At 43.5% G+C, this 17,845-nt stretch overlaps 1 protein-coding gene across 50 annotated transcripts in view; it reads right to left on the bottom strand.

Moving 5' to 3' along the window:
- Positions 1-17,845, bottom strand: part of LOC119957389 (calcium/calmodulin-dependent protein kinase type II subunit beta) — a 313,459-nt gene that overhangs the window by 80,126 nt on the left and 215,488 nt on the right. For 19 of the 50 annotated variants that reach the window (XM_038785348.1, XM_038785350.1, XM_038785351.1 and 16 more), the window contains exons 12-13: positions 11,334-11,376; positions 6,940-7,038 (exon numbers count right to left, since the gene is read on the bottom strand). In XM_038785348.1, coding sequence (XP_038641276.1) covers positions 6,940-7,038; positions 11,334-11,376 — 142 coding nt within the window. The remainder of the gene's footprint in view (positions 1-6,939; positions 7,039-11,333; positions 11,377-17,845) is intronic. The other 31 variants (XM_038785402.1, XM_038785399.1, XM_038785385.1 and 28 more) reach the window with 2 other exon arrangements.

The raw sequence follows: 17,845 nt of genomic DNA, 5'->3' as shown, positions 1-17,845 counted from the left end.
AGATGCATCACAATCATACCATGAGAAGCTGAATTATTGTAATAATCTGATACCATTCTGATTCTAGCCAAGATATTTTCAACCATTCCTAGGCAAACCTTTGAACACTTACCTGTAAAACTTTATCTATGTCTTTGGTGGCACAATGCAAACCGCTGACAGGTGTGTAGTAATTTATTAAATATACAGATGGGTAATGATTTGTCTTCAAGTTAAGAGAGTTTATGCCAAACAATCTTCCAGCTAAATTGCCTATCCTTAAAAGGAGTCATTTAGAGCATGTTATACTGTAGTTGGTGCACAGTTTAAGGAGGTACCCTATGGGGTCATTCCAAAATTGCTCTTAAAACAGCAACTTCAGACTATAGTTTTGCTGCTGCAGGTTAGAGATGAAAAAACCCATTGAGATTGAAACTGCAGTTTCACTATCCCAATATTATTTTTAAAATTTAATCTTGTAGTTGGCGTTGCCAAACCTGCTTCATTATTATTGGGCGGCGAATGTGGATAAGGTGCGGCGATGGTGGGAAGGAGAAGGGGTAGAGTGGGTTAGGGTGGAAGAAGAAACTTGAAAGAGGTCTCGTTTGAGGGCTACATTGACGGAAACGTTGCAAGTGGCTCCGAGTAGGTATTCAGGAAGCCGGTGGTGCAGTCCATGGTGAAGATATGGAATCAGTTAATCAGTTGAGGAGGCATTTTAGGGTGGAAGGGATGTCGGCGTTAATGCCGCTGTGCGAGAATCAGCGTTTTGAGCCGGGGGGGGGGGGGGGGAAGAAGGATGGATAGTGTATACAGGAGGTGGAGGAAAGTGGGGCTTGCCAGGGGTAAGGGATCTGTATTTGGAAGAAGGGTTCGCCAGTCTGGAGGAACTGAGGTAGAGCTGCCGAGGGGGAAGTGGCTGGGGAGGCGAGCGGGTGATGAAGATCAAGGAGAAATGGGAAGGGTAGTTGAGAGGAGAGATCAATTGGAGAGTATGGAGTGAGGCACTGCGAAGGGTAAACGGGACCTCCTCTTGTGCAAGGATGAGCCTGGCACAGTTTAAGGTGGTGCACAGGGTACATATGATTCGGGCAAGAATGAGTGGGTTCTACCAGGGCATAGAAGATGACTGTGAGAGGTGTGTGCAGGGGCCAGCAAATCACATACACGTTTTGGGGTTGTGAAAAATTGGGAAGATTCTGGGCGTGAGTGTTGCGGTCTTAGCCAGGATAGTGGAGCAGGAGGTGGACCCGGGCCCTTTGGTGGCGATAAATGGGGTTTCAGAGAAGCCGGAGCTCATGATTGCACAGCGGCAAATTTTACTGGCGTGACGGTCAGCATCGCCACTGGGGGTAGCTGGGTGTCCTGTATGACTTCCTATGGTTGGAGAAGATAAAATATGAGTTAAGGGGCTCTGCAGAGGGGCTTGAGAAAAGGTGGGGGATGTTTGAGGAGCTGTTCGTCGCCGGGGGGAGGGGGGGATTTATAGACTGTATAGTTGATTTTTCACATGTTGCAACCTGTTTTGATACATATTTGTAATAAAATACATTGAAAAAAATAAATAAAAACTAATCTTGCTCAAGAACACTGTAAATAATCACCTTGCAGTGGAAAGATAATGAACAAGATTTGCTTTGCTCACATTTTTAGCGAGGTTAGTTGACTCTATTTGAAACCTGGGAGGAAGATATTCCTTTCTGACATTCTTTCAGAGCACGGATAAACAGTGCATTCAATATCTTCTGACCAATAGTGAACAAATACTTCCTTTTCTTTTCTTATGGCTACCCCTGGATGAATGATATACCACTCAATTTGGATACTCCCAAACCTAAAAATTCCAGTGTCAAGAGGGATAAGGGCAGGAGGAGATGCAAGGGAAACACACTGTTCTTACATTCATCATCGTTTCGTCAAATTTCTAATCTAACAGCACTGGAAGAGCACATTGACCACACCAAATGCAATGCTTTAAGAAGGTAACTCATTACCACCTTCTTAAGGGAAATTAAGGACGGGCAATAAATGCTGACCTTGCGCTCATTCAGAAAATGAATTTTTAAAATAATTTGGAACTGGTAATTTTTGCAGTTTGTGGAGTTGTTTACTGTCTTAAAAAAGCACACATGAAAAAACTTTATGAAAATCCCAGCTGGGATTTTTTTTCAAGAGTTTGGATTCCACAGCAGCTGCTCACTGTTGTGATCATAATATCAACAGCAATCTCTCGCGCTCTCCCTGAAATTGGACCCACAGATCACTGTTCCAAAAACACAGAAATGGGCCCAAATCACACACCACTCCCCCAAAATGCCTCCTGCCATTGCTGCTGAATAATGAAAGATTCAGCGCCCGTTGGCCATTCAGACAGGCAGGAACAATGTGTCCAGTGGTCTCAGCAATCTAAGTGAAAGGCCATCCATCTATTGGAAGCTTGAGTTAATGCAAAACCCAACACAGCATGTAAGCTTTCAAAGAAAATGCCACAAAATTTATGCCCGATTTGATACAGTTGTGAATTGGGAAATGACCTGATGATAAAATAGCTTTGAGGAAATTCAGAATTCCCAATGTTTAAACCTTCAGCTTTTCTCCCAATCCAGATGTGAACTCTGGTGCGAGCTTACTTGAACTGCCACAAATCCTGATTTGATTTCACTGTTAAAAGAAATTAGATTATATGCCCCAGTCACAATGTGAGCCACCAGTATAACACCATGCATTGACATGTACAAGTTCAGTCATCGTAGTGGAAGATGAAATGTTTACAAGTGTCACTTTGACATTTTCAAACCACTGCAAACTCAAATTAAACGGCAGCTTCAATGTCTGCATCAGGTCAGTCTCCCTCCCCAATGAGAGAAAAATCCATATTTTTAGAAAGCTTAAAACCTCAAACTCAACCCAACAACCCATCTTACATATTGCCTTCCAATGTACACATTGTTCAGGCATGTATGAGGCTAAACTGAGGTGAGAACAGCAAAAAGACAAAAAATGAAAAGGTTAGTTCAGAAACAAATCAACGTTAGAAAAGTTGGAGTTTATTGGAATGGAAATGAAGCCCTGACCAGAGCCCTCCTTACCTTTCAATAAGTAGAGGTGGAGTCAAGAAGACAAGATTCAAAAGAGAAAGACAAGAAATTAAATCAAATAGTGGCCAGTTTTCAACAGTTCCTTGTGGTTCAATTGGTGTCCGGGGTCTCCATGTGTCTATGGCTATGCCTATCTTCCTGCAGTATCATTTCCAAAGCAGTTGAAACATCAACTTATTTATATTTGTACCCTTGGTCATCATGCACAAAACAAGGGAAACTTACAACCCTAGCCGCTCTCGGAGAAAATGATTCCTTTGAGCAGACATCTCTTGACTTGAGATGGCTCCAGTGCAGAACTCTGAAAAGCAGTGTCTTAGACCAAATCAAATGAACTATTTCAACACGATGCTCCAAAGTCTAGAAAATGTATGAGGAAAAAGGAAAGCATCATGTCCTTTCAAACAGTAGTCTCGAAGTATTCCTTTCATTCAGGTGAAGAGTGAATGATGCGAGGTTAGATCAATTTACTTGAGTCATGTCATCTTTGTTCAGGGAATAATATTCGTTTTCTGGGCTGTTTGATGTTGATGTTGTGTTGGTTATAAATGAAAAGGGCAGCACGGTGATTAGCACTGATGCACCACAGCGCCAGGGACTCTGATTCAATTCCGGCCATGGGTCACTGTGTGTGGAGTTTGCACATTCTCCCCGTGTCTGCGTAGGTTTCCATCCGGTTGCTCCAGTTTCCTTCCACAGTCCAAAGATTAGGTGGATTGGATTTGTTAAATTGCCCCTTAAGTGTTCAAAATGATATGTAGGTTAGATTAAGTGGTTCATGGAATAGGGTGGGGAGTGAGCTTGGGGGAAGTACTCTTTCAGAGGGTGGGTGCAGACTTGATGGGCCATATGGACTCCTTCTGCACTGTAGGGACTCTATTGAAGTTTTCAATAATTTTTTCAAAATCTGTGTTCAGGGAAGCTTCAAATTGGGAAGGATTGTGAAGTAAAATAATCTCGAACTCCAACATTGAAACAATGTACTGACTGGGGGAGGGAAGGACAGGGAGTTCATCATTGCAAGAGAAACCAAAGTGCAGAGTACCTACAGGCTAGTGGCTGATTTCCTCCTTTGTTCAGCAGTTTATTACAGTTCAATAGCTGTTAGGTCTCCATGTTTATGACCATCTGCTTGCAGCATTAGTTTCGATTTAGATTAGATTTAGATTTGTTGTCACATCTACCAAGGTACAGTGAAAAGTATTGTTCCGTGTACAGTCCACTTAGAATGTTGTTGAAACATTACATCAACTCTGTTAACAACTGCCCCCTGGATTGTTCATGGGGTGTGGGGGGAGGGGGAGGGGGGCACTCGGGAGATCTTGGTCGGTGGTGAACCATCATGGGACAGAGATGCCAATATCATTTGGTTTGTTGGAGATCAGGGCAGGGGAGAAGATATTTATATCGAGGGATAGAAAAGGAAATCCCATTCAGATTGCTGTGCTGAGGGACGGAGGAGGGTATCCCAATTGATTCTTGAGGGCAGAATGAATTCAGATGATTTATTTGTGAAGAGCTGTATGATGTTGACCTCAGTGAGGAGTTTGGTGGAGAGGATATGTTAACAGAAAACCAATATTTCTCCAAAGGGGAAAGTTTGGAAAATTCATTCATAGTCAATATTTACTGCTCTTGTGGCAACAAAATAAGGACAGAGGTCACTTGAATCCCTGACTGGAAAATGAAGAGTGAATTTGAAGTGAATTTAGGTTGTTTTCATGGAAACTTGTGCAAGATAACACCCTCAACCAAAGTACCCTTCTTAATCTGAAGAAGTGTGTTGTATCCATTTAAGCCACTTTAGCGTAACTATTTCAGAGATCCCATGTTTTACAGCCCTCCAGCATGTGACCCTTTAAAGAGTTGTATTATCTTCATATTATCTTCCCACCACGCATGCAACTCATCCCAATCCCACGAGAACACTGCGATAAGGATAAATAGCCTCGTAATACACAAAACAGAGCAAGCCCCATTTTCACATGCACACGGTATTTTCTTTCTGCATGCAGCATTCACTTTTCAAAAGTGCGAGTACAGCCACTGACATGTCAAAGCAACAAATCACAAAGTTGGTGAGGTGCAAACTCGTCTCCACTTCTGCCGTATAAACCTATTCCCTCCTCTCCCTAAAGTGTCTCGCTGACCCCCACCTCACCATCTTACTCTGCAAGGAGGTCAAAATAGTTTGGGGCAGTAAAGCTGCCTCTGCCTTCATAACAGAGTTGAAACTCAGACAAGCCAAATGCAATTGTTATTTTAACTGGTGATGGACAACAAAGGCTTGTCAATAATTGGGAATTCTGCTTTCAGGCTTATTTTCGGCTGACTGTTGATATTGCCCAAGAGTGCATTGCTTTAATGAGATTACATTTAAATAATATTCAAGTATATTCTGCACTTCTTGAGCTCTGAATGTTTAACTGCATAAATCTTGTTGCTCGCAAAATCTTTAGAGATATTTGAAGGGACATTTATCACAGTCAGATTCTGGAAAAGTTGGTTAGTTATTTCAGTCCAGTTTTTGACCACAGATCCCAACATAAAAGTTTCCTTACACCGTGCTGCCACTATATTATCAGCACCAGAATGTGCAAACAGGGTCAATACCACCCCACCAAAAAATTCTGCGTTCTCCATCGGACAGATTCTCATATTAAAAAGTACCATCTAAATCTGAGACTGAGTGTCAATAGGGCGTTCCACCTTGAGGAGGAATAATGCTCAAGCCTGATACCAGGGATCACTGAGTTATCAATCAGGTTCAGGGACCCAGGCTGGCCATTCACCTCAAGATCACCACATCAACACCTTCATTACTATTCCAGTTATGTTAGATTATTTGATGCAGTCAAGGATTTCTAGAGAAGGATGTGTGGAAGGAGGCAGGCCTTCTGGTTGGTATAATAGTGGCACATCATAGTGCATGCATCCATTGAGTCATGGGGGAGTGAATGAGTTTCAGAGTGTTCTTCTGACTGGATTTCCATAACGTGTGCATTGGACAGGTACCATTGCAAACCCATTAGATTCAACACTAGCCATATCCGAATATTCTGTGGCAAGTCTTTCTCTCGCCTCAAGAACATACCATTCATTGCTCTTCGGGAAATTAAGTGGGAGGTTTGCTCCCAGAGGCCAGATAAAAAGACATGCCAACACCTAACACTCTTGTTAAACCCAAGAGATTATTGGGCTGCAAATGCACAGATAAACTGAGGGAACCAAACTCATTTTTCAATGTCTAAAACCCACACCTCGGGCATTAGTGCGAACAGGATACATAAAACATTGCACAATTGTGCAAGACAGAGGCATACAAAATAGACTACACCAAGCAAGACAGATACTTAAAAGGGCCGATGAGGTTCAAACATGTAAACCAGACTGAAGAAAATGGATATTACAATTTCGGCTGTACCACACAGGAGGCAACCTGATCTGTTGAAACAACAAGAACTTGCTGGTTTTTGGAGTTCTAACTTTATGGCAGTGTGGTTGGAGCAGGTATTTATTAGGATCAACTTGAACCACTCAGGAGAACTGCACTGATCTTCCATTAGTGCTGAGGCTAAAATATGCTTCTGCCAAGCAGCTCAAAGGTTGATTCCAAGCATTACCTCATTGACAAATTGTCTGAATTTAAATTGATGCCTATTTGGTTGAGTGCCTGTAATGGGAGTTCCCGATCTTTGATTTCTGACGGTCCTCAAGTTAAGAAAAAAAAAAATCACCCAAAGCTTCTCCTTGCTGCCCAGCCAGATTAAATGGGATTGAAATACCCAGACAACAAATACACGAGGTAGGGTACGTTCACAAGGTATGAAAGCAGAGCATTAGTTCGGAGCATGCCCTCCACCTGCAGTGTCCGCCCGCACACGTCTACCTTGTTCAACGAGACCAACAGTCGCGCTGGCGGCAGTTGTCATTGTAGCTGGCGCAGTGGTCTGTCTGCCCACTGTTGGCGGGAATAAAAAGAAAGCAAGCAATGTCAGCAAAACACACTCATCACTGCTTAACCACACACTAAATTTATTCGAGGTGTCATATTATGCCGCATATCTCGATCAACTCTTCTGAATTCTGATGCACATCTGGAGTAATTTGAACTCTCTTCAATAAAAATAACAACTTTGCACTATCTTTGACCACAACATCAAGAACGATGAACGTGTATAACCAGTTAAGGCTCAAATTCAATTACAGTGGTTTAAAGGTTTTCTCATACCATGACCATGGATTTTAACAGATTTTACATCAACCATCTAAACCCAGCCAAAGAGATCCTCAGTCTGCCTCTTTGCAATGTCACAACATTAGACAGGGGCTTCATTCTCATATTTTGGGGTCTAATTTTGACACACTCAGTGTAACCCTTAAGCTTTGCTGAAGGAGCATGGTGGCATAGCACCAGAGACTCGGGTTCAATTCCAGGTGACTGTGTGAAATTTACTCCCAGTGTCTGCGTGAGTTTCCCTCAGGGTGCTCTGGTTTCCTCCCGAAGTCCAAAGATGTGGGGTTTGGTGTATTGCCCGTGCTAAATTGCCCCTTAGTGTCCAACGATGTTCAAGTTAGGTGGGGTCTGGGGATAGGGTGGGGGAGTAGTAAGGTGTTCTTTCAGAGGGTTGGTGCATACTTGATGGGCCGAATGGCCTCCTGCACTGTGGCAAATCTAATTCCACAGCTGAACTGGGAACCACAACAACATGGACAGGATATTAGGGAATAACTTGCAGCAGATAATACTTCCCTTCTAACAGTTCAGTCAATCAGGGTAAACGTGATTCAGAACCTTTTGAATTGAAGAGAAACAGTGAATGTGTAGCCATCCTCCAGCTTCAGCAAACACCTCATCAACTCCATGTAGCAATCTTACAAGCCAATGTTCTGCAATCCAATCCTGCTTGAAAAATGTTGCATTTCTGGTACATCACTGGTTTATTTACTTCCTTTCTCTGCTTTTTTCCCCTTGTCCAACACCATCGACATAATCCCGACCAGACATTCTCACTCACAATGTACATAATCACAATCATCCATGAATTGAAACCCACCAGTACATAAGGAGTAGGAAATCCTTCTTTCCCTTAACTAAACAGAGATTTCACATAGCTTGTCCAGCAAATGCTGTCATTCAGATTGGAATGATTTTCCTGGCCGATGGAGTGTGTGTTCCCTGGGCTTCATGGAATGGTAGCATTGTTGGTTCTGTTACTTGACACATAATCTACATGTCCAGAGTAATGACCTGGAGACACGAGGTCAAATCCTATTGTTAAATCAGTGAATCAGATGAAGTACCGACCCAATTGCTATTAAAACTCAACTGGTTCAGGGATGACCTTCATGAAAAGAAATTTGCTATCTGGTCTGGACTCCAAACCAACAGTAATGCGACTGATTCTTAACTACCCTCTGAAATAGCCGAGCAAGGCACTCAATTACACCAAGACTGCTGCGCCAGCAGACAGAACACTAGCCTCTCAAGACCATGTCCAGAGTGTAATAAATGCTGGCCTTGCCAGAGAAACCCACATGCTGTGAATTAATATTTCAAAAACTAATCTGTATCCTTCAATTTGGATTGCCGAGTGTGAACGCACACAGTCTGATGTGATCCAGGATTGCTACTGATTCAGGCTTCACAATAAACCATAGAATGTTTTAGAGTGCAGGAGAGTAGTTCTCCGAGTTTTCGAGTTCTCCCTCCACCCTAAATTGGAAGGGAGGAGACAGGGCATTTTGGTGTACACCTTGGCAGTGTAAATGTGTTGAACACATTGTAAAGTTGTGAGTCAATACTGAAATAGAATAACTGAAAGTGTGATAATCGGTATTTACCTTTAATACCTTGCCCCTTTAAGAGGCTTGGAACCCTGGGGGACTCCGCCTCTGGCTACGCCCCCAGGAAACAGTATATAGGATAAGGCTCCATGTGGCGAGCACACTTCTCTCGAATGCAGTCCTGTTCTCTGTATATTAAAGCCTTTGATTACTGACCTCGCTCTCGCGTCGTAATTGAGAGTGCCTCAGAAAGTGAAGGATCAACCAACAGGAGCGCGCAAAGATTCCTCTCCAGATTTCTACCGAAGGGATTTGAACTCAAACAGACAGAGACTAGGTGTGATTAATCAGGGCAGTTCGGGATGGGCAATAAATGCTCGCCTTGGCAGCGACTCCCACATCCCACAAATGAAAAAAAAAATGTATAACTGTAGTAATTTCCAAATAACAGTATTTACAATGAGAACAGAGAATGCCAGGAGCGGAACGGTGGTGCAGTGGTTAGCACTGCTGCCTCACAGTGCCAAGGATCCCGGTTCAGTCCCGGCCCCAGGTCACTGTCTGCACGGAGTTTGCACATTCTCCCCGTGTTTGCGTGGGTTTTTCTTCACAACCCAAAGATGTGCAGGGTAGGTGGTTTGGCCTAGCTAAATTGCCCCTGAATTGAAAAAAAAAGGAATTGTATACTTTAAATTTTAAAAAAGGGCAAAAAAATGAACATGGGATGCTTTGGAGTAAACATGGTGTCCCTTAATAAGTCTAAGGTAACTTATCAGAAGGGAGATAAAAGTAGTTGGATTCACAAAGATCTACGACATGTAATGTACATTGCTTTTAGAGTGAACAATCTGCATATAAAAATAGGGAAGGAGGCAAGCCCAGCTCAGACTGTGGGAGCAAGACAAATTGAATGCTATCCTTATACTGAATAGATTGAAACGTCTGCTCTCAAGCTGTCTGACACTCATGTTAGTTTAAGCGCATTGCTGTGAATCATAGACGGAAGGAAGTGAACAATTGCACTTGGGATTATCGTGGAAAGCTTACATTTTTGTTCTGTTCTGGCAGACTTCAAATCCTTACAAGTTTTCTTTCAAATTATTAAGTCTGGTACACCAACCCTTGGTGCACCAACATTCTCATAATGAAATGATGAAGAATCAACAAGTGGAATACAGCAAAATAAAAATCCAACAGCTTTCTTTCATGCAAAGTTGAAAAACGTTAAGCTCCTCAAATCATGCAGTTAAAATGTACAAAGTTATTGCAAGGGATTGGAAAATAAAATAATCATTGTGTGCATGATTTGTGACACAGATACGAGACTGCTTAAAATGATCTATTATGCAAAAATATATACTTCACAAAAGGTGAGAAGCAAGTCTGAAAATGTAAAGATACTGAGGAAAATGGGTACAAACTGCAACTGCATGGATGTTAGATATCAATGATTTGGCTTGAGACCCTCCTATTCCCATGTCTCACCCACTTCAGCTCAATACCTATCCCAGCTTAATATCCCTTCACAGACTGCCTATTTATCAGATCTTGGTTGCAAGTGCACCTCCTTTTAACAAACCATTTCTAGCAGAAACTGCAGATTCTTCAGCTGCAGTGGAATTTTCCCCTGAAGTTCTCCATCCCTCTCTCCTCGTATAAACTGATCAGAATGATTACTGAACCGCAGAGGTTAAATTACCAGAGATAAAACAAACAAAATTCCTAGAAGTTCGAAAGATAACGGATGATTTGGCCCAAATTTTCCAGATATTAAGGGGAACAGAGAAAGTAGCCAGAGAAAAGCTATTTGGGGAGTCCATGAATGGGGGCAGAGACAATATGTTGGAGCCAAGTCTTCCAGAATAAGTTAGCAAACATTTTTACAAGCAAAGGGCAGTTGTAGTTTATAAAAAATTTTCTGCAAATGGCACGAAATGCTGGTCAAGTGTTAATTTTAAACCTGAGGTTGACAGATTTCTGTTCACCACAAGGATATGGGACAAATGTGGTAAATGGAGTTAGGTCACAAATCAAACATAAACAGTGAAAGAAGCCGGTGAGCCAAATTACCGAGGCCTGCTTCCTATATTCCTCCAACTCCATCATTTGCTCAGCTCTCCTTCCTGCTCAGCATCCAGCTTCCCAGAACCTGTGAAGTACTTTGGGACCTCTGGAAAAGTTTCCTTTGAAAGTTTTAGTTTCCATTTTAACTTTGTGTACTGTGCCTAAATTGTTATGTTTGAGGCCCAACCCGTCTGCACCTGCTGTGAAAATATGTCCCATTGGGTTATCCTGGGTCTCAAAAAAAAAAGCATTCGCTTGTGGGTATCGAGATGACGAATGAACCAAACTCCTTGCAATGCAATGAATCTTCACAGTGATACATCATCAATTACTTCCTTCAAATCAGATCTCCAAAGGACATCTGACTGTGGGATTAATGAGGGAATTGGTTATTTTGAAACCTACCTGAGAAATTCCGTGTTGCTAACATAGTGGTGAGGATGGCACCCTGGATGAGAGAAAGAAAATGTCAGTCAATGGATGCGATTCAAAATATCATCTCTCAATCACATTCAAGCAACTTTCACAACCTAGTTTGTCCCAAAGCCCTTTAAAATGAATTAAATACTTTTCTAATGTAGCCACTGTCCCAATGCAGCAGCCAATTTACACACACAAACAGCAGCTGATCAATGATAATTAGTTACAGTGGTGTGGAATTGATGCATAAATCTCGCTCGAGATTACTTGCTCTTCAGTAAAATATGCACACAAAGGATCCTTTTTGTGCACCTGAGGGGGCAGATGCGAGCGCTACCCACGCTCAGCCAAGGATGACTCCTCAACTTGGGTTTGTAATTAGCAGCAATGGACTGAAGCCATCAAGTCTGGTCAGTTGCTCATTCAACACCCACAAATGATATGCAATTTAAATTACTTCCACTCCAGTTAATTCTCTTAAATAAACCAGTTAGCAGTTTGGAAATAAAACAGTGGGTAAACTTACAGCTTTGTGAAAGACTGAACTTCTGAGGCCATCGAAGGTTCAACATTGTCCCAGTGAAAAGTCTGATCATAACATCACAGTCTATGATTCATGGTGCATGAAACACTTGAATAGGTACGAAAAGGTAGAATGCAAATCTCTCGTGTTTCTTTACTCTTCTGTACAAAATAAGTTTTTCTTTGGGTATTGTGTAATTATAAGAAAAATCTAACCGTCAGCGAAGGTTGACCAGACTTACTCCCGGGATGGTGGGGCTGATATACGAGGAGAGATTGAATTGGTTAGGATTGTTCCGCTGGAATTCAGAAGAATGAGGGGGCATCTCACAGAAACCTATAAAGTTCGAACAGGATTAGACAGGGTAGATGCAGGAAGGATGTTCCCGATGGTGGGAGTGTCCAGAACCAGGGGTCACAGTCTGAAGATACAGGATAGACCATTTAGGACAGAGATGAGGAGAAATTTCTTCTTCTGGAGAGTGGTCGGTTTGTGGAATTCGTGACCACAGGAAGTAGTTGAGGCCAAAACATTGTATGTTTTCAAGAAACAGATAAAGGGTGAAGGGGATCAAAGGATATGGGGGTAAGTGGGATTAGGCTACTGAGTTCGATGATCAGCCATGATTACAATGAATAGAGGAGCAGGCTCCTAGGAGGGCTGAATACACAGAAGCATACATGGAAAATAGAAGCAGGAGAAGGCCATTCGGCCCTATGAGTCTGCTCCGCCTTCATTATGATCATGGATGATCACCAAGTTCAATACCCTGATCTCGCCTTCGCCCCTTATTCCTTTAGCCCCAAGAACTATATCTAATTCCTCTTTAAACTACTTGTTATGGTTGTGAATTCCACAGATTCACCACTCTTTTTTTGTATAAATTTAAAGTGCCCAATTTGTTTTTCCAATTAAGGGACAATTTAGCATGGCCAATTCACCTACCCTGCACATCTTTGGGTTGTGGGGGTGAGACCCACGTAGACACGGGGAGAATGTGCAAATTCCACATGGACAGTGACCAGGGCCGGGATCGAATACGGGTCCACGAAGCCATGAGGCAGCAGTGCTCACCACTGCACCACCATGCCGCCCATTAAGATTTGTCACTTATCTTCAAACTATGATCCCTAGTTCTGGACTCCCCCACCATTGGGAACATTCTTTCTGAATATATCCTGTCTAATCCTGTTAGAACTTTATAAATTTGTATGAAGTTCCCCCCTCACTCTTCCAAACTCCAATGAATATAATCCTAACCAATTTAGTTTCTCCTCTTATGACGGTCCCGCCATCCCAGGAATCAACTAGGTAAACCTTTGCTGCCCTCCCTCCATAGCTAGAACATCCTTCCTCAGATAAAGACAACAAAACTGCATACAATATTCCAGGTCAGGCCTCACCAATACCCTATACAATTGCAGTAACACACCTCTATTCCTGTACTCAAATCCTCTCGCTATGAAGGCCAACATACCATTTACCTTCTTTACTGCCCGATGTACCTGCATGCTTACCTTATGATGACAAACTGAATTTTGTCCTTCATTGCTGGAGGGATGGAGTTTGAAAACAGGGAGGTTATGTTGCTGCTGTACAGCGTGCTGGTGAGGCCATACTGTGTACAGTTTTGGTTTGGTCTCCATACTTGAGAAAGGGTGTACTGCTGGCACTAGAGAGGGTGAAGAGGAGATTAACTCGGTTGATTCTGGAGTTGAGAGGATTGGCTTATGAGGAGAGACTGAGACTATATTTACTGGAATTTGGAAGAATGAGGGGGCAATCTTATAGAAATATATAAAATTATGAAGGGAATAGATAGCATAGAAGCAGGGAGGTTGTGTCCACTGGTGAAATAAGAACTAGGGGGCATAGCCTCAAAATAAGAGAGAGCATTTCGGACCAAGTTGAGGAGGAACTTCACCCAAAGGGTTGTAAATCTGGAATTCCCTGCCCAGTGAAGCAGTTGAGGCTACCTCATTAAATGTTTTAAGACAAAGGTGGATAGACTTTTGAAACTAAAGGAATTAAGGGTTATGGTGAGTGGCAGATAAGTGGAGCTGAGTCCACAAAAGAGCAGCCATGATCTCATTGAATGGCGGAGCAGGCTCGAGGGGCCAGATGGCCTACTCCTGCTCCTAGTTCTTTGGACTGATGCACAAGGACAGCAAGGTCTCGCTGAGTTTCCACCTCTCTCAATTTACATCCATTGAAATAATAATCTGCCTCCCTATTTTTGCTACCAAAGTGGACAATATTACATTTATCTGCGTTATACTGCACCTGCCGTGCATGTGCCCACTCACTCAGCATGTCCAAATGCCCGCTGCAGCATCTTTGCATCCTCCTCACAGTTCACCCTCCTACCCAACTTTGTATCCTGTGCAAATTTGGAGATACTACATTTTGTTCCCTCGTCCAAATCATTCATATATAATATAGTAAGAAGTCTTACAACACCAGGTTAAAGTCCAACAGGTTTGTTTCAAACACGAGCTTTCGGAGCACGGCTCCTTCTTCAGGTGAATGGAAAGGCTTGTTCCAGAAATGTTTATATAGACACAGTCAGAGATGCCCCGGAATGCGAGCACCTGCAGGCAATCAAATCATCAAAGATGCAGAGAGAGAGGTAACTCCAGGTTAAAGAGGTGTGAATTGTCCCAAGCCAGTTCAGTCGGTAGGCCTCTGCAAGTCCAGGCTTGTTGGTGGGGGCCGAATGTAATGCGACATGAATCCCAGATCCCGGTTGAGTCCGCATTCATGCGTGCGGAACTTAGCTATAAGTTTTTGCTCAGCAATTTTGCGTTGTCGCGTCTCCTGAAGGCCTCCTTGTAGAATGCTGAAATATATAAACATTTCTGGAACAAGCCTTTCCATTCACCTGAAGAAGGAGCCGTGCTCCGAAAGCTCGTGTTTGAAACAAACCTGTTGGACTTTAACCTGGTGTTGTAAGACTTCTTACTGTGCTCACCCCAGTCCAACGCCGGCATCTCCACATCATATATAATATGAACAGTTGGGGTCCCAGCACATTACCCTGCGGTACCTACTCACAACTGCCTGCCAATCAGAAAAAGACCCATTTATTCCAAATTTCTGCCTCCTATCTGCTAAACCAGCTTTCTATTCATCTCAAGGCACCTCCTCCAATCCCATGTGCTTTAACTTTACATCGTAATCTGCAAATCATCAGGGTGGAGAGGTGGCGCACTGATATTTTCACTGGACTAGTAATCCGATACTCAGGAAAATGCTCTGAGGACCCGGATTTAAATCCTGCCGTGGTCGATGGTGAAATTTGAATTCACTAAAGATCTGGAATTAAAAAGTCTGACAGTGACCATGAAACATGGTTAATTTTCAGAAAATTCCATCTGGCTTGCAAACGTCCTTTAGTGAACAAAATCTGCCGTCCTTACCTGGTCTTGCCTGCGACACCCACATCCCATTAAAGAATAAAGAGACCTTGACCTCCTCCTATTTTCTATGTCTCTCTTTCAAAAATGACTAAATTTGCAACCTTCTGCAATTTACCCAAATCCCAGTCTTACTTTGATTTTTGAGCAGATAATTAAAAATTCAACTTCACTTATCAACTTGTAATCTGAGCTCTCTGAACACAAAGATTTTTAACTTTGATTTGTATTCATATAGTATGTGGGTTAGTCTCGACACAATGATAGCCCTCTCATCTTCGAGTAGTTCAAGACCCACTCCACATAATTTGTCATAGATGGTCATTAGGGGCCTCACGGTAGCATGGTGGTTAGCATCAATGCTTCACAGCTCCAGGGTCCCAGGTTCGATTCCCGGCTGGGTCACTGTCTGTGTGGAGTCTGCACGTCCTCCCCGTGTGCGCGTGGGTTTCCTCCGGGTGCTCCGGTTTCCTCCCACAGTCCAAAGATGTGCGGGTTAGGTGGATTGGCCATGCTAAAATTGCCCGTAGTGTAAGGTTAATAGGGGGATTGTTGGGTTACGGGTTACGTGGGTTTAAGTGGGGTGATCATTGTTCGGCACAACATTGAGGGCCGAAGGGCCTGTTCTGTGCTGTACTGTTCTATGTTCTGTTCTATGTTCTATGGTCCAGATGCTGTATTTTCAGGTAAGAGGTTAGACTGAGGTGTTATCAACCCTCTTGAGGTGCGCGTTAAAGATCTCAGCTCCTTGGTGCAGGAAGAGATCAGGTAAATCTTGTGAGAGAACAGCCACAGCGAGTCTCGAGTCAGGTGCAATGCGGGCGTTAGATCGCGCCCAATATTCTTTCCCATGGGGTCCAAGCTTTGGAGCTACTCTGGAGCTTTGTTCCCGGGAAGTCTGAGAGTGATTTGATAGGAATATTTAGAATATCACATTTTGGGTGACAGTGGCGCAGTAGTATTGTCACTGGACTAGTAATCCAGAGAGCCAGGATAATGCTCTGGTGATTTGGGGGTGCAATTTGAACACTTCAATGAAAAAATATGAAATTAAAAGTCCAATGATGACCATTATTTGATTGTTATAAAAACCCATCTGGATCACTAATGTCCTTGAAGGAAATAAATTTGCCATCCATATCTGGTCTACGTGTGACCCACAACAAGGTGGTTGACTGTCAAATACTGTCTGAAATGGCACAGCAAGCCACACAGCTGTATCAAATCACTAAAATATCTCAAAGAAATTAAACTTGATGGACTCCTCGGCATCGACCCAGACATTGGAAACGACAATGGCAACTTCAGACCTGTCAAACCTGCAAAGTTCTCCACACAAACATCTGGGGCCTTGTGTCAAAATTGGGAGAGCTGTTTCACAGATTAGTCAAGCAACAGCCTGACATTGTCATACACATTGGATCATATCTTACAGACAATGTGACAGACATCCCTTTCACCATCCCTGGGTATGTCTGTCCCAACGGATCGAGCAGCGACGGTGGCAAGGTTGGGAGGGAGCTGCCCTGGCAGTCCTCAACATGGACTTCAGACCCCATGAATTTTCATGGCATTGGTTCAAACATAGAACTGTACAGCACAGAACAGGCCCTTCGGCCCTCGATGTTGTGCCGAGTTTGGCCGAAACCAAGATTAAGCTATCCCACTCCCTGTCATTCTGGTGTGCTCCATGTGCCTATCCAATAACTGCTTGAAAGTTATTAAAGTGTCTGACTCCACCATCACAGCAGGCAGTCCATTCCACACCCTATCCACTCTCTACCTCGGACATCCCTCCTATTTGATGCAAATCCACTCCACTTCCCCCCTCCACACGCCCAGACGGTCCCCGGACCACATGGGAACCTGGCTACCAGCCTCCTCCCACAGGCTCGCTCCACCCTTCCTACTTCCCCCATCAATTCCCCTCTGAATTTTCCCCATCCAGCCTGTCTCCCACCTGACCACCCAGCCGACGCCGGTCACCCCACCCCCTCCCCACCCCACCCCCCAACTCCTCCACCATCCTGAGAGCGCAATGTCGTTTTTTGCACTCGCCCCCTCCCCCCTGCCATGGGTAAGAAAACTTCCTGCTGGTTACCATGTACCACCCCCACCTCTTCCCTTGTCCCTCCCTCAGCTGATGAATCACCAATACTTCTCCATGTTGCACAGCAACTGGAGGAAGCACGGAGGCTGGCAAGGGTGCAGAACGTACTCTGGGTGGGGGATTTTAACATTCATCACCAATAGTGGCTCAGTAGCACCAGTTATGACCACGTCGATCGAGTCTTAAAGCTAGACTGGGTCTGCAGCAGGTGGCGAGGGAACCAACAAGAGGAAAAAACCTACTTGACCTCATGCTCACCACCTGCCTACCACAGATGCACCTGTCCATGACAGTATCGGTCGGAGTGTCCACCACACAATCCTTGTGAAGATGAAGTCACACTTCACATTGACTGCGCCCTCCATTGTGTTGTGTGGCACTATCACTGTGCTAAACAGGATAAGTTTTAAACAGATCTAAGAACTCAAGAGTGAGTATCTATGAGATA

This window comes from Scyliorhinus canicula, chromosome 26 (assembly GCF_902713615.1).
Source record: "Scyliorhinus canicula chromosome 26, sScyCan1.1, whole genome shotgun sequence".
NCBI lineage: Eukaryota > Metazoa > Chordata > Chondrichthyes > Carcharhiniformes > Scyliorhinidae > Scyliorhinus > Scyliorhinus canicula.
Note: the sequence above shows the minus strand (reverse complement) of the source record. Positions and strands in the feature narration are given on the sequence as shown.